Source organism: Ambystoma mexicanum, chromosome 13 (genome assembly GCF_040938575.1).
Source record: "Ambystoma mexicanum isolate Mex_15411 chromosome 13, UKY_AmexF1_1, whole genome shotgun sequence".
Taxonomy (NCBI): Eukaryota; Metazoa; Chordata; class Amphibia; order Caudata; family Ambystomatidae; genus Ambystoma; species Ambystoma mexicanum.
The window spans coordinates 12418129-12443280 of record NC_090938.1 but is presented as its reverse complement, the minus strand read 5'-3'; the positions used below and the strand labels follow the sequence as shown (position 1 = coordinate 12443280).

At 55.8% G+C, this 25152-nt stretch overlaps 1 protein-coding gene across 13 annotated transcripts; it reads right to left on the bottom strand.

The window, feature by feature from the left end:
• Window positions 1-288: 288 nt before the first annotated feature.
• On the bottom strand, window positions 289-25152 carry NFYA (nuclear transcription factor Y subunit alpha). 13 transcript variants are annotated; one of them, XM_069633012.1, is made up of 11 exons: window positions 25010-25152; window positions 8933-9057; window positions 8261-8344; window positions 7028-7174; window positions 6776-6907; window positions 5780-5885; window positions 5411-5559; window positions 4805-4990; window positions 3996-4097; window positions 2105-2174; window positions 289-1743 (listed from the first exon to the last, which is right to left on the bottom strand). In XM_069633012.1, the coding sequence occupies exons 2-11, from the start codon at window positions 9005-9007 to the stop codon at window positions 1727-1729; spliced, it is 1068 nt and encodes a 355-aa protein (XP_069489113.1). In that variant the 5' UTR covers window positions 9008-9057; window positions 25010-25152; the 3' UTR covers window positions 289-1726. The 13 variants fall into 13 exon arrangements, with proteins under 13 accessions (XP_069489113.1, XP_069489115.1, XP_069489110.1 ...); XM_069633014.1 differs by having other exon boundaries at window positions 4817-4990; XM_069633009.1 differs by having other exon boundaries at window positions 6776-6917; window positions 7029-7174.

Genomic DNA, 25152 nt, shown 5'->3' with positions numbered 1-25152 from the left:
GGCGGCTTCAGTACGGTTTTCACTGTGCACTGAGCTCATGCGCGTACATCAGGTCTGTGGGTGTGCCCATCTGCTGTTGCGATGTTAAGTGCGTGCAGTTTGCTGTGCAGAGAGGTGGTTGTGTGGGAGAGGCGTATGTGTAGAGCCCGAGTTTTTTTTTTTAGTGTGGGAATATTTTTTTAATTTTGTTTTTTCTTACCTCTGACTTTTGTCCTTTCTTCTTCTCCCCGTCATGGGGCATATTTGTTTTAGTGATGCACACAAGTAAAGAACCCCAAGAAAGCAGACTGTTAGAAATAGCACTTTATTGTCATTAGCTGGTGATGTACACAGTACTTACAAATACAGCTAATTTACACATTGGAAAAGAAAAGGCCTCATAAAAAAACTATTTACAAATGTTTTGCTTATTTAACACAAGAGCTCCTGCCCCCCACCCACCCCACCCTGGGTTCCTTGCCTACCCACAAAGTGACAGGCTTGTGGTAAGGCTTGGAATGGATTACGTCTCGACAGCTCCTCGCACCCAGACCAAGCAGCCAGCCGTGCGACTTCCATTGAACCCATTCAAGTGCTGTATTCCTCAGTCGACCCCAACATACAACTGTCTTCAAAAACAAAGATACACACACATCCAACAAGTAACATCTGGTCAACAAACCAGAAACAGCACCCCTAAAAAGAAAGAAAAAACCTCAATACTGAAGAGCACGGATCACGAATGGTAGTGTCCGTCCAGGCCAAAGCTCGCCTACGGAAAGAGTAGTAAGCCTTCCACAGAACGAACAGTGCAGTACTGGCCCCAACAGGAATTAAAGTCAGTGTAAAAGGATGCCACACTTATCAGGCTTCCCATGAACTTTCAAGAACACAAACACGTTCTACTCCAAACACAACAAATGATCCACCTCCCCGGTAACCACAAAGCGATCCGGCGACGGGACTTCTTACCACAAGCCCCCTTCCCTGCAAAGACCTGGCCATAATGCATATGTCAGTTACATAACAGACAACCCCAAAGTGGCGCCACTGCATTAAAACAATGGGAATTCAATTTAAAAGTAATCCTCCTCGGCCCCCAAAACAGTCACCCACAATGTGTCAGGGGCGTCAGCATATAGTTCAGGTTTTGCAGCCTTCCCATAAAACTCCAGGGCCCTTTCCTACTGGGAACTGGACCAGTTGCTGCAGCAGTTGTGTGAAGTGCTGAGAGTTGACAGCCGCAGGCCAGAGGGACGGCATGTAGCCAGAAGCAGACTACAAGGCCAACAGCAGGATTGCTTTCACTGGCATCTAAAACGCATCAATTCGACACTTTCATCCGGGATGAACAATGAAAAATCCTGGATCAGAGAGTGCACTAAAGTCACAAGTGTCCCCATTTCTGGAATCCAAACACTGCTCCTTGTGGTAGATGGCATGAGGGTGGGGCATCACAGTGCCACAGCAGAGGTAAATGCTTCCACCCACGCCTTGGCTACCTAACAAATTCACCCAAAAAAACACTACCAGGTTTGCTTTGCTTTCCAGCCGATGGGAGCCACTCGCGCCTTAAAGTCCAAATGGCAAATAGCCACCAATGTGCAGAGTCCAGCACGCACCCGGAGCAACAGTTCAAGGTGGGGCGACGGGCTGCTACTGGGTACAGAGGGAGTCAGCCTCGGTCAGTCTGATCTTGGAGGTTGGGAGCCATTAAGATACTCGGATCATCGTCGTCATTCCGTCGTCACTTCCGTGAGAGTCCTGTTCAGATACAGAGACACAAGTATAAGACAAGGAAACTGTGCAAACTACATCGTTTGGGTGAACACCCACCTTCACCACAACAGAACACCAGTGATTGTGTCCTCGCCAGAATAATGGTGATATCCGTGCCTACCCAGTGTGAAAAATACCAGACTTCCAATACCCCAGGAACGCCAACACCCCACCGGGCACAATACACACCTCTGCCTGTACGGATCGTGTGTCAAATGCACACCCATTAACACTGTGCAATACAAGTAACCACCCCCAATGCATACGTAGTAAGTGGGATCCACAACCCTCCCCCCAATAGCAGGTGGTCAGTTTCTTCCTACACCTCTCCCGTCGTTCCATATACCTGTGGTCCAGCTGGTCATCTGCTCCCTGCACCCTCCCACAGTCAGAAAACACTCCTGCGATACTTCCAGCTGTCCATGAAAAACAAAACACTCAGGAATATGCACCCCAGGAAATGGGAACGCATTCACGCAGTAATCATTATACGCAAAGGTAACAGCAGCACCGACCACACCGCAGGCCAGGAACGTGCCACACAGTGCGGCACAACAAAGTAACCTACTCCACAAGCAGAGCATTAGGAGGAACTGGGAGGGGCCTCAACGTCCAGTGCTAGAGAGGAACCAGGTACACTCAGTCAGGCCACTGAGGGCTGGGTCCACTCCAGCAGGACCATCTGCGACAAGTCCACTGGGAATGCTGGTACAGGCTGCAGAGATGTACACAGTACACAGTACGTGGCCTTGGCATAAGCCCCTGGATGACTGCTGTGGACCTGGTAAAATTAGGATATACATGCTGCCGAAAGAATAACCTCCAAAGCCAATAGGATGTGCGCAGAATATTAAGCATTAAGTCGTATTACCTAATGGTTCACATTACTCGGAGGGAATACACAAAATGCATCAACTTGAATGAATGTCAGTAACTTTAGTAATTTTGGTTTGATTTAAGAATGACTTGTATTATTCTACATAGTAACAGAAAACAGCTGTCCTGATGAAGGGCTTACTACGATTGGAGCAACAATATGTTTAGTTCAAAGGCCAAAACAGTGTTGGTGCTGTAGACAGAAATTGGTTTAAAAAGATTATTATTGTGCAATTCTTAACGGGGGAAAGTTGGCCCACAAAATTAAGTGGAATTTTCTCAACTAAGACAGAATTTTGTTGGTTTCAATGTTAATATTGACTATTCACATGTAATAGTTTTAAGGAGAAATAATGCGATGTGAACTGTACTTTGATTGTGTGCGCACATGTAATGTAATTAGCAAAGCATCTGCAGGTACATAAACCCGCTGAGCCAACTACACTGCATATCATGCCTATAGCCGGCTGTACTGGGAAAGAGGAGCGATTTGGCATTGATACAGAGTTGGGTTTTTCCACCAGAATTGTTTTTGGACTGAAGCCTCGAGAAAAGTACATCCCCTTGAGGGACAGACCCCTCTCATAAAAGGTTTGCACCCAAGGCTGGGGCCGGTGGAGGGCGGTAGGGACTCATCTGCGGGTCGTACAATGTGTGGAGTGCCCAGAATCGACAGCATTCTCCTGTGTATAGGTTCCTAGCCTGCCATATCTCACCTATACACTGACTGCTGCCCACAAAGGGGGGGGTGGGGGGGGGGCTCAGACCAGTGCCGTCCAGAAAGGAAGAGGGGCCAAGCACGAGGATCGACAGCTCCTTGATGTGGCGCTTAAGCCCGATTATCTAGGAACACAAGCTTTTGTGCTCTGTGTATTTGTGATCTATAACCTGCATTCTTCCCATTTCACTAAACTGCTGCTCACTCATGTTATACTCATTGTCAAATAAACGCAAGTATATTATGGCCTGGCCTGGCTTTTTCTAGAGTGGGTCATCAGGTGCCACAAAGTTTGAACCTGCAGGGCAGAGGGAGGGTGTTATTTTGTGTTTGGGCTGGTCCCGGGAACAAGCTCACACCCTTCATGTTCAGCCTTAATAGGACTATAAATAATTTGGTGGCCACATGGGCCCTTTTGGAACAAGTAGAACCAGCCTAGACCATGCCGTTGCTTGGTTGTGCACAATGCGCTGTACAGCAGGCACCAAAGATCTCATGCAAGAAAGCCACCCCGCCTCATACTGTCATAAGCAGAGGCTCCTAAACAGTTCACAATGTCAGGGTGCATCCTAAAAGCTGGTAATACATTGCCACTTAATGTATGTCAAGTGTTAGTAGAATAGCACTGAGAGTGGGCTATTACATGCATATCGGAGCCATCCTTCTCCTTGGGCGAGAAGAAGCGACCACCATCTCCTCGTTTGCGGGCCATGGCGTGCCGGTGACGCGACTCGTGGAGGTATTTCTGAAAAAGATAAACTCGGGGGTCAGTGCAAGAAACAAACACCCCTGTAACTAACACAGAAGATGGAAATCACAGAGCAAGTGTTAACAGAGCATGACATGCAAGTATAAAGCTGGCACTGAACAGCAGCACCGCAGCCAAGTACTAAGGTTAGATGCCAAAAGCAAAAGGCAAAATCTAAAAGGCCCACAACTAGCTTATGGGTTCAAAAACCCCTCCCAAAACACCAGTCTGAACAACTAAAGCAAGGCAGATATTAGCAAAACCCCAAATGCAGGTAGTACACAGCTAGAAACCAGACGAGAGGGCAGAGCTCGACCAGACACAGCCAACGAGGCGATACCAGGAGGCAGGGGTAAGGAAGAGGCGAGGGAAGGTGTGGCTCAAGAACACAGACAAACATGGCTCGAGAAGGGAGACAACATCTGGCATAAAAACAGATACACCTACTCAAAAAGCTTACAGGAGAGACATGCTTTTTCAGACATTAAAAAAAAAAAAAAATGAAACAGTACAGCACAAATTCACAGTAAGTTTATGATCAGCCAACAGTAGTACAGGTCAATTACCGGAAGCCTTCTTCTGCCCAATATTCCAACATGCCATGGTCATATCGCAGCTTTATACAACTGCTAACCCCCACCTCACCCCCCTTACAACCCAAAGTCAGTGTAGAATATATGGATTGGCTGCACGCGGCATCTCACCCCTTGTCTCACCCTTCTCTCTTTCGGGATCTTGCCTTCGGCCTCCAGTTTGGCACGGGCCTGCCGCCTCTTGAGTATCCGGTGATACTGTTTGGCATTCACGTACAGTGGCTCTTCCTCCAGCAGTTCCGCCCCCGGCAGAGGAATCCGCTGGATGGCGGGTACAGAACCCGCACCGGGAACCATCTGTGTGTGAGAAGGGAACATGCTACCATCTGCGCCAGAGTGCAAGTAGGCTCATAAGGGACTGCAGAGGTTATTTGAGAAGATTGGGGGGGGGACTAGCATGTACCGCTATCCCCAAAGCGGTCCAGAGGGGATGCTCCGACTGCACACCAGCAGCTACAGAGGCCGTATTAGCAGCATACGGAGCCCACCTAACACGCTACCCGAAAACTGGATTAAGCAAGAAAAACACTAGACTGCAAAGTGCTAGACTCCCCATTCATAGAAGGGTTTTATAATGGTGCAATCCCATAGGAAAACGTTCCATGAATCAGGACCTTCTGACAAAAGGCAACTTGTAACATCTCACAGCACCTGCCGCTGTGCCAATTAAAACAATGGATGTGTGCCTTAGATCTGGAGGTGGCCTAGATTACATACCATCACCATGCCGCCAGAATTCACCATGTTGCCAGAGACGGGTAACGTTACGGTGACCGTGCCCTGCCCACTGCTGGTCGTGTTCGTGTTGGCTCCGGCTTGAACAATCTGTGCTCCCGCCAAACTCGACGCTGGAATGGTGATCATGCCTGTAACAGGGACCGAAACTTTACACAACAAAGCAGGGGGAACACACAGAAAGAACAATCGCACTACTAATCCGGGGCCTGCTCCTGGGTCACGCGGCCGTGGATGCATAATTGCTTGGAAGATGTCCCCCCCTGCCCCGCCCCGCCCCACCCCACCCCACAGACAAGCTACATTCTGCAAAGCAACCCATTATTCGGGGTAAGTTCGGACAAGGCCTACCTTGTTGTAAGATGGTGCCATCAGCATTCACCGGCTGGTATACGATGGTCTGCCCTTCTGCCGTCTGTGCCACTTGCTGTCCTTGCACCGTTATCTGCTGCTGGCCCTATTCAAAGTAAAAGCAGGGCTTACTGAGCGGGAGCCGCGTTGGGCAGTTTCATTAAAGACATGGCGGTACAGGGGGCATTCTCTGGGTATACTCTACAGGGAGGGTACAGAGGGCATTTTCTGGGTATACTCTACAGGGAGGGTACAGAGGGCATTTTCTGGGTATACTCTACTGGGAGGGTACAGAGGGTATTCTATGGGTATACTCTACAGGGGACATTCTCTGGGTATATTCTACAGGGAGGGTACAGAGGGCATTCGCTGGGTATACTCTACAGGGAGGGTACAGAGGGCATTCTCTGGGTATACTCTACAGGGAGGGTACAGAGGGCATTCTGTTGGTACACTCTACAGGGAGGGTACAGAGGCCATTCTGTGGGTATACTAGGCTACGGGTATACTCTACAGAGGGCATTCTGTGGGTATACTCTACATGGAGAGTACAGAGGGCATTCTCTTGGTATACTAGTCTATGGGTATACTCTACAGGGAGAGTACAGAGGGAATTCTCTGGGTATACTAGTCTACGGGTATACTCTACCGGGAGGGTACTGAGGGAATTCTGTGGGTATACTCTACGGGGAGAGTACAGAGGGCATTCTCTGGGTATACTCTACGGGGAGGGTACAGAAGGCATTCTCTGGGTATACTCACTGGGAGGGTACAGGGGTCATTCTCTGGGTATACTCTATGGGTACACTACAGGGAGGGTACAGAGGGTATTCTCTGGGTATACTCTACAGGGAGGGTACAGAGGGTATTCTCTGGGTATACTCTACAGGGAGGGAAGCGTACATCAGGCTGGGCAGGCAGGTGAAAGCCAAGCAGTGGCCATCAGACCCCACACACAGAAGAGCCAAATGGGACCCCTGGGTCTTCCTTCATCACCTGGTTCTGGCCGGCAGTGACAGCTGTCTGGGGCTGCTGGATTATGATCTGTTGGGTCTGGCCCTGCTGGCCCTGCACCTGGACTGCTTGCCCGCCCTGGATCTGAATCTGGCCCGGCTGAACCAGCTGGATCTGAGAAAACAGAGAAAGGACACAAGGAAAAAACTAAAGCAGCCGCATCATCTGCCCTTTAGCTCTAGACCTGCAAGAGCAGCCGGCGATGGAGGAACTGGACCGAGGGCCTTTTCTCACCTGCTGGAGACCCTGCCCTCCAGATACGGGAACCTGCATGATGGTTTGTCCCTGCCCGCCAGTCATTGCCTGCACCATGATTGGCTGTCCTGTGGATGTGATCAGCTGCCCACCGCTGACCTGCACCATGAGCGGCTGACCCTGGACCTGCAGGTGGAAGGAAGAACAATGATAGATCAAGAGACGACCCGGGGGGGGAGCGAGGGGGGATTATTGCTTCAGGGCGAGGACTGCACAGGCAACGGAAAAGGCAGTGCCCAGGGCCAACCAGGAGAGCACAGCAACTGGAGCCATCGGCCGCCTTCTAAAATCCATTGGCCAGTGCCTGCAGAAATCGCCACATTGCTATTTCTAGCTGTAAGTTGGCGTTGGCAGCAATGTACAGACCTTCACCACACTCAGATTTACTCAAGACAAAGGCAACCAACGCCAAACCCTTACCTCGGGCTGATTGTACACCACCCAGTACCCTCAAAAGTTGGAATATCTCAGACTCATCACATGAATGGTTGCGCTTCGTGCCATTTACATCAGCTGAGCACAATCTGTTAACTAAAAGGGCCCATCAGGTGTCAGGACATAGAATCCAACAGAAAAGGGAGCTCTGGCTTGATCACGGCAAAGAAGCTAGGTCTGTGCATGGGCTCCTGTCGCTCGTGCGCATGGCAAGCAGGCCACTGCCAAACCCTTGCATGTGCAAGCCCTTTTACTCAACCAGTGAAACATTCATTCCAGTTAAGTTTCTACTTGCACCCTGGCTCTGCTTCTCAGGGGATTAGACCCCCTTACCCCTTTGTACCGTACCCCAACTCCCCTGTGGCACTAGAAATACATTGGGATACTAACATACATACTTTGCTCTACCATGCACCAATCTGTGCAGGTTCTGCTTACCAACTTGCAATGCCCCACTCTCTCCAGTTCTGAAATCCTAGAGACACAATACCTTCCCAACGCGCTGGTGTAAAGCTCCACCTGCATGGCCAGAGAAGGCAGGGCCGCAGATTCACAGCAGCTCAGACCCCGCTGTGCTGACGTGTATTCCCCCAGGGAGAGTCAGGTCCCACCAATCATAAGATTCACTGAACTGTACGAGACGTCTAGAAAATGAAGGCCAAGAATGGCAAGTCCATGCAGAGGGTCTTTGGAATGAGATGTGCAATGGGTGATCCAAACAACACCAGGACAAATGGAGTGGGTGTGGCAGAGGCTCAGGCACAGGGAGATGACCACTACCTGCAGAGTCTGGACCTGCTGGCCTGGGGCAGAAGCCACCTGAGCATCGGTCTGTAACTGGACAGCAGTGACCGCAGTCTGCTGCGGGGAACAGGAAGAAGAAGAGCAGGAGAGAACAGAGTCAGCAAAAGAGAAGGCACCGCCAACCTGGCTGGGAAGGTTTGAGGTGCAAAGGGGGGCACGCGGTACAGAGCAGGCATTGGAACAATATTGGGGACAAGTGTATGGAGAAACCGATTATGTCCGGCAGTACTTCAGGCATCTCACCAAGTCCTCTGCAGCACCTAGAGATTTCAAGAATGCCCTCCTTTCTAAAGCAAATTAGAAAACATTTGAAAAAAGAAGTGTGAGGAAAGCTTTGCCGTAAGACGCCCCAGTGGCAAAAGGAGAATGGGTCATTCGAATAGACAAAAAGCAGGAAGCGCATTTCTCTAAAGAATTCAACCAGTGTCTGAATTGGAAAGCAAGAAAGGGCCTTACTCGGAATGAAGCAAAAACATGGATATCCCCCCCCCCCTATATAACTGGAGGTCCGCCACCCAGCAGAACCAAAAGGCAGCCAATGTTGCAGAGCTCCACAAACCCCAGGCATGCGCCACCCAAGCCATTTAGTCTGTAACCTAGACTAGCAGAAGCACTGCTCAGATGACAGGGCCCAGAGCGTCTCACCTGCTGCTGGAGCTGGCCGGTCTGCACCACGATCTGCTCTGTAGAGCCGTTGCTGGTGGTCGTGTACTGCTCCATGGCCCCCGTTCCTCAGCTTCACCCGTGCACACAGTTACTCACAGCCAAGCCTGGGGAAGACAGAAAAAGCAACATGAAGAGCGGCTGCTGCTGCAGGGCGCTGTGCAGACAAGCTCACTGCACAAGGACCTTGGCCACAGTGGCCTGCGTGCACCAGGAACCCCACAACTCAAGGCGAAAGCAAGGCTTGTAGACTGCAACGGTTTTGCAAACCTTGACTCTCCAGAGGTTTTAGACTTCAGATGTTTTCGACTGCAACTTCCATCAACCGGAGCCTGCATAGTTAATGGTGATGCATTATGGGAGTTGCAGTCTAAAACATCAGGAAACCGCAGGTTGCAGACCCTTGATCCGAGGCTGCTCTCTCTTTTTTTTTTGTTCCAGCATCTGACACTGGCGCACAGTGCTCCATAACAACAGTTATTCTGCAAGTCTGTCAAAAGACCCCCAGGCAACAGTTCTGTGGTGACGGTAGACCATGAAAAGGCAATGCACCACCACTCCTCACCTGTTACCAAAGGCAAAAAAACACATCTGCGGAGGCAAAAATTCCTGAGAGCATAAAGCTGTGGAAGCCCCTCTACTGGGAAGGAGACAAACAACCTCTTATAGGGCCTCTTTAGCTCAATGTACCACCCGGAGGCGAAATATACAACTGCCCATCAGGCTGGTCCCACCCACTTAAGACAGTCCAGCACAGGAATGCTAGGCAACTCTCTGAACAGGGGTAGAACAGCGACCCCCTCAATGTGTTTTGGTCTTGTTGGGTGTCGCCTTTCAGGAGGTGTGCCTTCCAGTACAGCAAGCAAGGGGTATTGCTCCTCTGAAGGATAGCGAGCTTCAGCTCCGCAATGCCCAATGGCTGTATGTGCACTATACAAATGTAAAAATAAATAAAATATAAAAAGGTTGCAGTAAACCCTCCCGAGTGGAATGGGAACAGATCATGTTAGTGCTGACTGTAGTTTTCTGGGTGCTTTTGGCTTGAAAGCAGGAGAAATGTATAGATTCCTGGTTGAGTCCGTCTCCCTTCCATATGGTTTTGAAAACCACCATATGCAAAACCTTCTGCTGCCTTAGCTCGTTTTTCTTTCCACCCCACAACTGTGTTCACTCGAGGCCATTGGAGTGGTCAGCTTGTTTACATGTCACAAGCAGGATGCCCTAAGCATCAGCAGAAAGCGCAATTAACGTTCAGTCTTGCCCTAGGCACCCATCCGTTCTCACCCCCCTCGACCCCACCCAATCTAATACCAGAAAACGAGTCCAGCCCAACTGACATTCAACCCAATCTGTCAAGCTAGAGTCTTGCAGTGTTTTAAATTTCCCCAAACACAGCCAGCAACATCACCCGGTTCCCATAAGCAGGCACCCACTGCCCCACGGACACCACCATCCACCCAAGTCTAACTGTGAGACCATGTGGGGCAGTTTAGAAGAAATCATAACCTCTGGCATTGCTCTGGGCATATCCGCAAAGCATCATGTTTCATCTTGACAAACAATTACATAAGGGGAAAAGCCTAATGATGACTAGAATGGGTCCCACCCCAAAAAGGTACAGCCAACGTTCACCTAAAGCTCTGAGGACCGCCTATGGGAGACACTCAAGCAGCGGCAAGAGCGTACCCAAAACTCCCTGGACACCACCCCCAGCAGAGAGCATTTCACCCTATATGGGCCCCACAATCAGACGAAGCACCTTGGACTGCAGCACTTTCCCAGACTGCATTTCACCCCACAAGGGTCACCCCGTCAGGCAAAGCTCACTAGAAGCCACCAGCCTAAACTGCCTTAGACCCTATATGGGTCAAAATCAGGAAAAGCTCAATGGAACATACCATCCTAGACTGCCTTGGACCCTAGAAGGCAAGGCTCCCTGGAACCCTGCATCCTAGACTGCCGTGGACCCTACATGGGACCCACCATCAGACAGAGCTCCCTGGAACCCTGCATCCTAGACTGCCCTGGACCCTACACTGGATACACCATCAGGCTGAGCTCCCTGGAACCCTGCATCCTAGACTGCCTTGAACCCTACACTGGGCACACCATCAGACTGCCCTGGACCCTACATGGAACCCACCATCAGGCAACGCTCCATGGAACCCTGCATCCTAGACTGCCTTGGACCCTACACTGGACACGCCATCAGGCAAAGCTCCCTGGAACCCTGCATCCTAGACTGCCTTGGACCCTACACTGGACACGCCATCAGGCAGAGCTCCATGGAACCCTGCATCCTAGACTGCCTTGGACCCTACACTGGACACGCCATCAGGCAAAGCTCCCTGGAACCCTGCATCCTAGACTGCCTTGGACCCTACACTGGACACGCCATCAGGCAAAGCTCCCTGGAACCCTGCATCCTAGACTGCCTTGAACCCTACACTGGACATGCCATCATGCAAAGCTCCATGGAACCCTGCACCCTAGAATGCCTTGGAGCCTACACTGGACACAGCATCATGCAGAGCTCCCTGGAACCCTGCACCCTAGACTGCCCTGGACCCTACACTGGACACGCCATCAGGCAGAGCTCCCTGGAACCCTGCATCCTAGACTGCCTTGAACCCTACACTGGGCACACCATCAGACTGCCTTGGACCCTACACTGGACACGCCATCAGGCAAAGCTCCCTGGAACCCTGCATCCTAGACTGCCTTGAACCCTACACTGGACACACCATCAGGCAAAGCTCCCTGGAACCCTGCATCCTAGACTGCCTTGGACCCTACACTGGACACGCCATCAGGCAGAGCTCCATGGAACCCTGCATCCTAGACTGCCTTGGACCCTACACTGGACACGCCATCAGGCAAAGCTCCCTGGAACCCTGCATCCTAGACTGCCTTGGACCCTACACTGGACACGCCATCAGGCAAAGCTCCCTGGAACCCTGCATCCTAGACTGCCTTGAACCCTACACTGGACATGCCATCAGGCAAAGCTCCATGGAACCCTGCACCCTAGAATGCCTTGGAGCCTACACTGGACACAGCATCAGGCAGCGCTCCCTGGAACCCTGCACCCTAGACTGCCCTACACTGGACACAGCAACAGGCAGAGCTCCCTGGAACCCTGCACCCTAGACAGCCCTGGACCCTACACTGGACACAGCATCAGGCAGAGCTCCCTGGAACCCTGCATCCTAGACTGCCCTGGACCCTACACTGGACACAGCATCAGGCAGAGCTCCCTGGAACGCTGCATCCTAGACTGCCCTGGACCCTACACTGGACACGCCATCAGGCAAAGCTCCCTGGAACCCTGCATCCTAGACTGCCCTGGACCCTACACTGGACACGCCATCAGGCAGCGCTCCCTGGAACCCTGCACCCTAGGCTGCCCTGGACACAGCATCAGGCAGAGCTCCATGGAACCCTGCATCCTAGACTGCCTTGAACCCTACACTGGACATGCCATCAGGCAAAGCTCCATGGAACCCTGCACCCTAGAATGCCTTGGAGCCTACACTGGACACAGCATCAGGCAGAGCTCCCTGGAACCCTGCACCCTAGACTGCCTTGAACCCTACACTGGACATGCCATCAGACTGCCCTGGACCCTACATGGAACCCACCATCAGGCAACGCTCCATGGAACCCTGCATCCTAGACTGCCTTGGACCCTACACTGGACACGCCATCAGGCAAAGCTCCCTGGAACCCTGCATCCTAGACTGCCTTGGACCCTACACTGGACACGCCATCAGGCAGAGCTCCATGGAACCCTGCATCCTAGACTGCCTTGGACCCTACACTGGACACGCCATCAGGCAAAGCTCCCTGGAACCCTGCATCCTAGACTGCCTTGGACCCTACACTGGACACGCCATCAGGCAAAGCTCCCTGGAACCCTGCATCCTAGACTGCCTTGAACCCTACACTGGACATGCCATCAGGCAAAGCTCCATGGAACCCTGCACCCTAGAATGCCTTGGAGCCTACACTGGACACGCCATCAGGCAAAGCTCCCTGGAACCCTGCATCCTAGACTGCCTTGGACCCTACACTGGACACGCCATCAGGCAAAGCTCCCTGGAACCCTGCATCCTAGACTGCCTTGAACCCTACACTGGACATGCCATCAGGCAAAGCTCCATGGAACCCTGCACCCTAGAATGCCTTGGAGCCTACACTGGACACAGCATCAGGCAGCGCTCCCTGGAACCCTGCACCCTAGACTGCCATACACTGGACACAGCAACAGGCAGAGCTCCCTGGAACCCTGCACCCTAGACAGTCCTGGACCCTACACTGGACACAGCATCAGGCAGAGCTCCCTGGAACCCTGCATCCTAGACTGCCCTGGACCCTACACTGGACACAGCATCAGGCAGAGCTCCCTGGAACGCTGCATCCTAGACTGCCCTGGACCCTACACTGGACACGCCATCAGGCAGAGCTCCCTGGAACCCTGCATCCTAGACTGCCTTGAACCCTACACTGGGCACACCATCAGACTGCCCTGGACCCTACATGGAACCCACCATCAGGCAACGCTCCATGGAACCCTGCATCCTAGACTGCCTTGGACCCTACACTGGACACGCCATCAGGCAAAGCTCCCTGGAACCCTGCATCCTAGACTGCCTTGAACCCTACACTGGACACAGCATCAGGCAGAGCTCCCTGGAACCCTGCACCCTAGAATGCCTTGGAGCCTACACTGGACACAGCATCAGGCAGAGCTCCCTGGAACCCTGCATCCTAGACTGCCTTGAACCCTACACTGGACACAGCATCAGGCAGAGCTCCCTGGAACCCTGCATCCTAGACTGCCTTGAACCCTACACTGGACACAGCATCAGGCAGAGCTCCCTGGAACCCTGCATCCTAGACTGCCTTGAACCCTACACTGGACACAGCATCAGGCAGAGCTCCCTGGAACGCTGCATCCTAGACTGCCCTGGACCCTACACTGGACACGCCATCAGGCAAAGCTCCATGGAACCCTGCATCCTAGACTGCCCTGGACCCTACACTGGACACGCCATCAGGCAGCGCTCCCTGGAACCCTGCACCCTAGGCTGCCCTGGACACAGCATCAGGCAGAGCTCCCTGGAACCCTGCACCCTAGACTGCCCTGGACCCTACACTGGACACGCCATCAGGCAGAGCTCCCTGGAACCCTGCATCCTAGACTGCCTTGAACCCTACACTGGGCACACCATCAGACTGCCCTGGACCCTACATGGAACCCACCATCAGGCAACGCTCCATGGAACCCTGCATCCTAGACTGCCTTGGACCCTACACTGGACACGCCATCAGGCAAAGCTCCCTGGAACCCTGCATCCTAGACTGCCTTGAACCCTACACTGGACACAGCATCAGGCAGAGCTCCCTGGAACCCTGCACCCTAGAATGCCTTGGAGCCTACACTGGACACAGCATCAGGCAAAGCTCCCTGGAACCCTGCATCCTAGACTGCCTTGAACCCTACACTGGACACAGCATCAGGCAGAGCTCCCTGGAACCCTGCATCCTAGACTGCCTTGAACCCTACACTGGACACAGCATCAGGCAGAGCTCCCTGGAACGCTGCATCCTAGACTGCCCTGGACCCTACACTGGACACAGCATCAGGCAGAGCTCCCTGGAACCCTGCACCCTAGAATGCCTTGGAGCCTACACTGGACACAGCATCAGGCAGAGCTCCCTGGAACCCTGCACCCTAGAATGCCTTGGAGCCTACACTGGACACAGCATCAGGCAGAGCTCCCTGGAACCCTGCATCCTAGACTGCCTTGAACCCTACACTGGACACAGCATCAGGCAGAGCTCCCTGGAACCCTGCATCCTAGACTGCCTTGAACCCTACACTGGACACAGCATCAGGCAGAGCTCCCTGGAACGCTGCATCCTAGACTGCCCTGGACCCTACACTGGACACGCCATCAGGCAAAGCTCCCTGGAACCCTGCACCCTAGGCTGCCCTGGACACAGCATCAGGCAGAGCTCCCTGGAACCCTGCACCCTAGACTGCCCTGGACCCTACACTGGACACGCCATCAGGCAGAGCTCCCTGGAACCCTGCATCCTAGACTGCCTTGAACCCTACACTGGGCACACCATCAGACTGCCCTGGACCCTACATGGAACCCACCATCAGGCAACGCTCCATGGAACGCTGCATCCTAGACTGCCTTGGACCCTACACTGGACACGCCATCAGGCAAAGCTCCCTGGAACCCTGCATCCTAGACTGCCTTGAACCCTACACTGGACATGCCATCAGGCAAAGCTCCATGGAACCCTGCACCCTAGAATGCCTTGGAGCCTACACTGGACACAGCATCAGGCAGCGCTCCCTGGAACCCTGCACCCTAGACTGCCATACACTGGACACAGCAACAGGCAGAGCTCCCTGGAACCCTGCACCCTAGACAGTCCTGGACCCTACACTGGACACAGCATCAGGCAGAGCTCCCTGGAACGCTGCATCCTAGACTGCCCTGGACCCTACACTGGACACGCAATCAGGCAGAGCTCCCTGGAACCCTGCATCCTAGACTGCCTTGAACCCTACACTGGGCACACCATCAGACTGCCCTGGACCCTACATGGAACCCACCATCAGGCAACGCTCCATGGAACCCTGCATCCTAGACTGCCTTGGACCCTACACTGGACACGCCATCAGGCAAAGCTCCCTGGAACCCTGCATCCTAGACTGCCTTGAACCCTACACTGGACACAGCATCAGGCAGAGCTCCCTGGAACCCTGCACCCTAGAATGCCTTGGAGCCTACACTGGACACAGCATCAGGCAGAGCTCCCTGGAACCCTGCATCCTAGACTGCCTTGAACCCTACACTGGACACAGCATCAGGCAGAGCTCCCTGGAACCCTGCATCCTAGACTGCCTTGAACCCTACACTGGACACAGCATCAGGCAGAGCTCCCTGGAACCCTGCATCCTAGACTGCCTTGAACCCTACACTGGACACAGCATCAGGCAGAGCTCCCTGGAACGCTGCATCCTAGACTGCCCTGGACCCTACACTGGACACGCCATCAGGCAAAGCTCCCTGGAACCCTGCATCCTAGACTGCCCTGGACCCTACACTGGACACGCCATCAGGCAGCGCTCCCTGGAACCCTGCACCCTAGGCTGCCCTGGACACAGCATCAGGCAGAGCTCCCTGGAACCCTGCACCCTAGACTGCCCTGGACCCTACACTGGACACGCCATCAGGCAGAGCTCCCTGGAACCCTGCATCCTAGACTGCCTTGAACCCTACACTGGGCACACCATCAGACTGCCCTGGACCCTACATGGAACCCACCATCAGGCAACGCTCCATGGAACCCTGCATCCTAGACTGCCTTGGACCCTACACTGGACACGCCATCAGGCAAAGCTCCCTGGAACCCTGCATCCTAGACTGCCTTGAACCCTACACTGGACACAGCATCAGGCAGAGCTCCCTGGAACGCTGCATCCTAGACTGCCCTGGACCCTACACTGGACACAGCATCAGGCAGAGCTCCCTGGAACCCTGCACCCTAGAATGCCTTGGAGCCTACACTGGACACAGCATCAGGCAGAGCTCCCTGGAACCCTGCACCCTAGAATGCCTTGGAGCCTACACTGGACACAGCATCAGGCAGAGCTCCCTGGAACCCTGCATCCTAGACTGCCTTGAACCCTACACTGGACACAGCATCAGGCAGAGCTCCCTGGAACCCTGCATCCTAGACTGCCTTGAACCCTACACTGGACACAGCATCAGGCAGAGCTCCCTGGAACGCTGCATCCTAGACTGCCCTGGACCCTACACTGGACACGCCATCAGGCAAAGCTCCCTGGAACCCTGCACCCTAGGCTGCCCTGGACACAGCATCAGGCAGAGCTCCCTGGAACCCTGCACCCTAGACTGCCCTGGACCCTACACTGGACACGCCATCAGGCAGAGCTCCCTGGAACCCTGCATCCTAGACTGCCTTGAACCCTACACTGGGCACACCATCAGACTGCCCTGGACCCTACATGGAACCCACCATCAGGCAACGCTCCATGGAACGCTGCATCCTAGACTGCCTTGGACCCTACACTGGACACGCCATCAGGCAAAGCTCCCTGGAACCCTGCATCCTAGACTGCCTTGAACCCTACACTGGACATGCCATCAGGCAAAGCTCCATGGAACCCTGCACCCTAGAATGCCTTGGAGCCTACACTGGACACAGCATCAGGCAGCGCTCCCTGGAACCCTGCACCCTAGACTGCCATACACTGGACACAGCAACAGGCAGAGCTCCCTGGAACCCTGCACCCTAGACAGTCCTGGACCCTACACTGGACACAGCATCAGGCAGAGCTCCCTGGAACCCTGCATCCTAGACTGCCCTGGACCCTACACTGGACACAGCATCAGGCAGAGCTCCCTGGAACCCTGCATCCTAGACTGCCTTGAACCCTACACTGGACACAGCATCAGGCAGAGCTCCCTGGAACCCTGCATCCTAGACTGCCTTGAACCCTACACTGGACACAGCATCAGGCAGAGCTCCCTGGAACGCTGCATCCTAGACTGCCCTGGACCCTACACTGGACACGCCATCAGGCAAAGCTCCCTGGAACCCTGCATCCTAGACTGCCCTGGACCCTACACTGGACACGCCATCAGGCAGCGCTCCCTGGAACCCTGCACCCTAGGCTGCCCTGGACACAGCATCAGGCAGAGCTCCCTGGAACCCTGCACCCTAGACTGCCCTGGACCCTACACTGGACACGCCATCAGGCAGAGCTCCCTGGAACCCTGCATCCTAGACTGCCTTGAACCCTACACTGGGCACACCATCAGACTGCCCTGGACCCTACATGGAACCCACCATCAGGCAACGCTCCATGGAACCCTGCATCCTAGACTGCCTTGGACCCTACACTGGACACGCCATCAGGCAAAGCTCCCTGGAACCCTGCATCCTAGACTGCCTTGAACCCTACACTGGACACAGCATCAGGCAGAGCTCCCTGGAACCCTGCACCCTAGAATGCCTTGGAGCCTACACTGGACACAGCATCAGGCAGAGCTCCCTGGAACCCTGCATCCTAGACTGCCTTGAACCCTACACTGGACACAGCATCAGGCAGAGCTCCCTGGAACCCTGCATCCTAGACTGCCTTGAACCCTACACTGGACACAGCATCAGGCAGAGCTCCCTGGAACCCTGCATCCTAGACTGCCTTGAACCCTACACTGGACACAGCATCAGGCAGAGCTCCCTGGAACGCTGCATCCTAGACTGCCCTGGACCCTACACTGGACACAGCATCAGGCAGAGCTCCCTGGAACCCTGCACCCTAGAATGCCTTGGAGCCTACACTGGACACAGCATCAGGCAGAGCTCCCTGGAACCCTGCATCCTAGACTGCCTTGAACCCTACACTGGACACAGCATCAGGCAGAGCTCCCTGGAACCCTGCATCCTAGACTGCCTTGAACCCTACACTGGACACAGCATCAGGCAGAGCTCCCTGGAACGCTGCATCCTAGACTGCCCTGGACCCTACACTGGACACGCCATCAGGCAAAGCTCCCTGGAACCCTGCACCCTAGGCTGCCCTGGACACAGCATCAGGCAGAGCTCCCTGGAACCCTGCACCCTAGACTGCCCTGGACCCTACACTGGACACGCCATCAGGCAGAGCTCCCTGGAACCCTGCATCCTAGACTGCCTTGAACCCTACACTGGGCACACCATCAGACTGCCCTGGACCCTACATGGAACCCACCATCAGGCAACGCTCCATGGAACGCTGCATCCTAGACTGCCTTGGACCCTACACTGGACACGCCATCAGGCAAAGCTCCCTGGAACCCTGCATCCTAGACTGCCTTGAACCCTACACTGGACATGCCATCAGGCAAAGCTCCATGGAACCCTGCACCCTAGAATGCCTTGGAGCCTACACTGGACACAGCATCAGGCAGCGCTCCCTGGAACCCTGCACCCTAGACTGCCATACACTGGACACAGCAACAGGCAGAGCTCCCTGGAACCCTGCACCCTAGACAGTCCTGGACCCTACACTGGACACAGCATCAGGCAGAGCTCCCTGGAACCCTGCATCCTAGACTGCCCTGGACCCTACACTGGACACAGCATCAGGCAGAGCTCCCTGGAACGCTGCATCCTAGACTGCCCTGGACCCTACACTGGACACGCCATCAGGCAGAGCTCCCTGGAACCCTGCATCCTAGACTGCCTTGAACCCTACACTGGGCACACCATCAGACTGCCCTGGACCCTACATGGAACCCACCATCAGGCAACGCTCCATGGAACCCTGCATCCTAGACTGCCTTGGACCCTACACTGGACACGCCATCAGGCAAAGCTCCCTGGAACCCTGCATCCTAGACTGCCTTGAACCCTACACTGGACACAGCATCAGGCAGAGCTCCCTGGAACCCTGCACCCTAGAATGCCTTGGAGCCTACACTGGACACAGCATCAGGCAGAGCTCCCTGGAACCCTGCATCCTAGACTGCCTTGAACCCTACACTGGACACAGCATCAGGCAGAGCTCCCTGGAACCCTGCATCCTAGACTGCCTTGAACCCTACACTGGACACAGCATCAGGCAGAGCTCCCTGGAACCCTGCATCCTAGACTGCCCTGGACCCTACACTGGACACAGCATCAGGCAGAGCTCCCTGGAACGCTGCATCCTAGACTGCCTTGAACCCTACACTGGGCACAGCATCAGGCAGAGCTCCCTGGAACCCTGCACCCTAGACTGCCCTGGACCCTACACTGGACACAGCAACAGGCAGAGCTCCCTGGAACCCTGCACCCTAGACTGCCTTGAACCCTACACTGGGCACACCATCAGACTGCCCTGGACCCTACATGGAACCCACCATCAGGCAACGCTCCATGGAACCCTGCATCCTAGACTGCCCTGGACCCTACACTGGACACGCCATCAGGCAAAGCTCCCTGGAACCCTGCACCCTAGGCTGCCCTGGACACAGCATCAGGCAGAGCTCCATGGAACCCTGCATCCTAGACTGCCCTGGACCCTACACTGGACACAGCAACAGGCAGAGCTCCCTGGAACGCTGCATCCTAGACTGCCTTGAACCCTACACTGGGCACAGCATCAGGCAGAGCTCCCTGGAACCCTGCACCCTAGACTGCCCTGGACCCTACACTGGACACAGCAACAGGCAGAGCTCCCTGGAACCCTGCACCCTAGACTGCCTTGAACCCTACACTGGGCACAGCATCAGGCAGAGCTCCCTGGAACCCTGCACCCTAGACTGCCTTGGACCCTACATGGAACCCACCATCAGGCAACGCTCCATGGAACCCTGCATCCTAGACTGCCCTGGACCCTACACTGGACACAGCAACAGGCAGAGCTCCCTGGAACGCTGCATCCTAGACTGCCTTGAACCCTACACTGGGCACAGCATCAGGCAGAGCTCCCTGGAACCCTGCACCCTAGACTGCCCTGGACCCTACACTGGACACAGCAACAGGCAGAGCTCCCTGGAACCCTGCACCCTAGACTGCCCTGGACCCTACACTGGATACACCATCAGGCAGAGCTCCCTGGAACCCTGCACCCTAGACTGCCTTGGACCCTACACTGGACACAGCATCAGGCAGAGCTCCCTGGAACCCTGCACCCTAGACTGCCTTGGACCCTACACTGGACACAGCATCAGGCAGAGCTCCCTGGAACCCTGCACCCTAGACTGCCTTGAACCCTACACTGGATACACCATCAGGCAGAGCTCCCTGGAACGCTGCATCCTAGACTGCCTTGGACCCTACACTGGACACAGCATCAGGCAGAGCTCCCTGGAACCCTGCACCCTAGACTGCCTTGAACCCTACACTGGATACACCATCAGGCAGAGCTCCCTGGAACCCTGCACCCTAGACTGCCATACACTGGACACAGCAACAGGCAGAGCTCCCTGGAACCCTGCACCCTAGACAGTCCTGGACCCTACACTGGACACAGCATCAGGCAGAGCTCCCTGGAACCCTGCATCCTAGACTGCCCTGACCCTACACTGGACACAGCATCAGGCAGAGCTCCCTGGAACCCTGCATCCTAGACTGCCCTGGACCCTACACTGGGCACACCATCAGACTGCCCTGGACCCTACATGGAACCCACCATCAGGCAACGCTCCATGGAACCCTGCATCCTAGACTGCCCTGGACCCTACACTGGACACGCCATCAGGCAGAGCTCCCTGGAACCCTGCACCCTAGACTGCCCTGGACTCTACACTGGACACGCCATCAGGCAGAGCTCCCTGGAACCCTGCACCCTAGGCTGCCCTGGACACAGCATCAGGCAGAGCTCCCTGGACCCTACACTGGGCACAGCATCAGGCAGAGCTCCCTGGAACCCTGCACCCTAGGCTGCCCTGGACACAGCATCAGGCAGAGCTCCCTGGACCCTACACTGGACACGCCATCAGGCAGAGCTCCCTGGAACCCTGCACCCTAGGCTGCCCTGGACACAGCATCAGGCAGAGCTCCCTGGACCCTACACTGGGCACAGCATCAGGCAGAGCTCCCTGGACCCTACACTGGGCACAGCATCAGGCAGAGCTCCCTGGACCCTACACTGGGCACAACATCAGGCAGAGCTCCCTGGACCCTACACTGGACACGCCATCAGGCAGAGCTCCCTGGAACCCTACACTGGGCACAGCATCAGGCAGAGCTCCCTGGACCCTACACTGGGCACAGCATCAGGCAGAGCTCCCTGGACCCTACACTGGACACGCCATCAGGCAGAGCTCCCTGGAACCCTGCATCCTAGACTGCCTTGAACCCTACACTGGACACAGCATCAGGCAGAGCTCCCTGGAACCCTGCATCCTAGACTGCCCTGGACTCTACACTGGACACAGCATCAGGCAGAGCTCCCTGGAACCCTGCACCCTAGACTGCCTTGGACCCTACACTGGACACAGCATCAGGCAGAGCTCCCTGGAACCCTGCACCCTAGACTGCCTTGAACCCTACACTGGATACACCATCAGGCAGAGCTCCCTGGAACGCTGCATCCTAGACTGCCTTGGACCCTACACTGGACACAGCATCAGGCAGAGCTCCCTGGAACCCTGCACCCTAGACTGCCTTGAACCCTACACTGGATACACCATCAGGCAGAGCTCCCTGGAACCCTGCACCCTAGACTGCCATACACTGGACACAGCAACAGGCAGAGCTCCCTGGAACCCTGCACCCTAGACAGTCCTGGACCCTACACTGGACACAGCATCAGGCAGAGCTCCCTGGAACCCTGCATCCTAGACTGCCCTGACCCTACACTGGACACAGCATCAGGCAGAGCTCCCTGGAACCCTGCATCCTAGACTGCCCTGGACCCTACACTGGACACGCCATCAGGCAGAGCTCCCTGGAACCCTGCATCCTAGACTGCCTTGAACCCTACACTGGGCACACCATCAGACTGCCCTGGACCCTACATGGAACCCACCATCAGGCAACGCTCCATGGAACCCTGCATCCTAGACTGCCCTGGACCCTACACTGGACACGCCATCAGGCAGAGCTCCCTGGAACCCTGCACCCTAGACTGCCCTGGACTCTACACTGGACACGCCATCAGGCAGAGCTCCCTGGAACCCTGCACCCTAGGCTGCCCTGGACACAGCATCAGGCAGAGCTCCCTGGACCCTACACTGGGCACAGCATCAGGCAGAGCTCCCTGGAACCCTGCACCCTAGGCTGCCCTGGACACAGCATCAGGCAGAGCTCCCTGGACCCTACACTGGACACGCCATCAGGCAGAGCTCCCTGGAACCCTGCACCCTAGGCTGCCCTGGACACAGCATCAGGCAGAGCTCCCTGGACCCTACACTGGGCACAGCATCAGGCAGAGCTCCCTGGACCCTACACTGGGCACAGCATCAGGCAGAGCTCCCTGGACCCTACACTGGGCACAGCATCAGGCAGAGCTCCCTGGACCCTACACTGGACACGCCATCAGGCAGAGCTCCCTGGAACCCTACACTGGGCACAGCATCAGGCAGAGCTCCCTGGACCCTACACTGGGCACAGCATCAGGCAGAGCTCCCTGGACCCTACACTGGACACGCCATCAGGCAGAGCTCCCTGGAACCCTGCATCCTAGACTGCCTTGAACCCTACACTGGGCACACCATCAGACTGCCTTGGACCCTACACTGGACACGCCATCAGGCAAAGCTCCCTGGAACCCTGCATCCTAGACTGCCCTGGACCCTACACTGGACACGCCATCAGACTGCCCTGGACCCTACATGGAACCCACCATCAGGCAACGCTCCATGGAACCCTGCATCCTAGACTGCCCTGGACCCTACACTGGACACGCCATCAGGCAGAGCTCCCTGGAACCCTGCACCCTAGACTGCCCTGGACTCTACACTGGACACGCCATCAGGCAGAGCTCCCTGGAACCCTGCACCCTAGGCTGCCCTGGACACAGCATCAGGCAGAGCTCCCTGGACCCTACACTGGGCACAGCATCAGGCAGAGCTCCCTGGAACCCTGCACCCTAGGCTGCCCTGGACACAGCATCAGGCAGAGCTCCCTGGACCCTACACTGGACACGCCATCAGGCAGAGCTCCCTGGAACCCTGCACCCTAGGCTGCCCTGGACACAGCATCAGGCAGAGCTCCCTGGACCCTACACTGGGCACAGCATCAGGCAGAGCTCCCTGGACCCTACACTGGGCACAGCATCAGGCAGAGCTCCCTGGACCCTACACTGGGCACAGCATCAGGCAGAGCTCCCTGGACCCTACACTGGACACGCCATCAGGCAGAGCTCCCTGGAACCCTACACTGGGCACAGCATCAGGCAGAGCTCCCTGGACCCTACACTGGGCACAGCATCAGGCAGAGCTCCCTGGACCCTACACTGGGCACAGCATCAGGCAGAGCTCCCTGGACCCTACACTGGACACGCCATCAGGCAGAGCTCCCTGGAACCCTACACTGGGCACAGCATCAGGCAGAGCTCCCTGGACCCTACACTGGGCACAGCATCAGGCAGAGCTCCCTGGACCCTACACTGGACACGCCATCAGGCAGAGCTCCCTGGAACCCTGCATCCTAGACTGCCCTGGACCCTACACTGGACACGCCATCAGGCAGAGCTCCCTGGAACCCTGCACCCTAGACTGCCCTGGACTCTACACTGGACACGCCATCAGGCAGAGCTCCCTGGAACCCTGCACCCTAGGCTGCCCTGGACACAGCATCAGGCAGAGCTCCCTGGACCCTACACTGGGCACAGCATCAGGCAGAGCTCCCTGGAACCCTGCACCCTAGGCTGCCCTGGACACAGCATCAGGCAGAGCTCCCTGGACCCTACACTGGACACGCCATCAGGCAGAGCTCCCTGGAACCCTGCACCCTAGGCTGCCCTGGACACAGCATCAGGCAGAGCTCCCTGGACCCTACACTGGGCACAGCATCAGGCAGAGCTCCCTGGACCCTACACTGGGCACAGCATCAGGCAGAGCTCCCTGGACCCTACACTGGGCACAGCATCAGGCAGAGCTCCCTGGACCCTACACTGGACACGCCATCAGGCAGAGCTCCCTGGAACCCTGCATCCTAGACTGCCTTGAACCCTACACTGGGCACACCATCAGACTGCCTTGGACCCTACACTGGGCACAGCATCAGGCAGAGCTCCCTGGAACCCTGCAGCCTGTGTGCCCCCCCCTCCCTGATCCACAGGTCCCGGACTGCCTACCCTGCCCTCCCCTCCCGCGAGCATAACCCCCCGGATCCCTCGTGGCACCGGCGCTGCCTCCCTGTGCCCCTGGCGCGGGCTCTCGCGCCCCTCCCCGCCCTCCTCCCTCCGGCCCTCCCCGGGCGGGGGCGCGCGAGCAATGTTCTCGCCCTGCGCTCTCCACCCCGGGCTCTGACTGGTCCCCCGGTCCCTCCAATCGGGGCCCACGCTCCCCCACATTGGCCGCTCGCGCTCACCGCTCCCGGTTTCCTTCCCGCTCTGATTGGCTCCACAACCGGACTCCAGAACCCAATCAGAGGCCGCTCACCCCGCTCAAGATGGCGCCCGGGACAAAGGAGGCCAGGCTCGGGAACCCGTCGCGAGGCAGTGCGCGTGCGTG

Bases quoted from the DNA above. Each gene is read 5' to 3' on its own strand.
- NFYA (XM_069633009.1), bottom strand. From the start codon at position 9,007: ATGGAGCAGTACACGACCACCAGCAACGGCTCTACAGAGCAGATCGTG. The intron at 5,886-6,775 runs GTGATGAAGGAA...TACTTTGAATAG, and splicing joins TCACTGCCGGCCAGAACCAG to GGCCAGCAGCAGATAACGGT. The intron at 4,991-5,410 runs GTATGTAATCTA...TCTCACACACAG, and splicing joins ATTCTGGCGGCATGGTGATG to ATGGTTCCCGGTGCGGGTTC.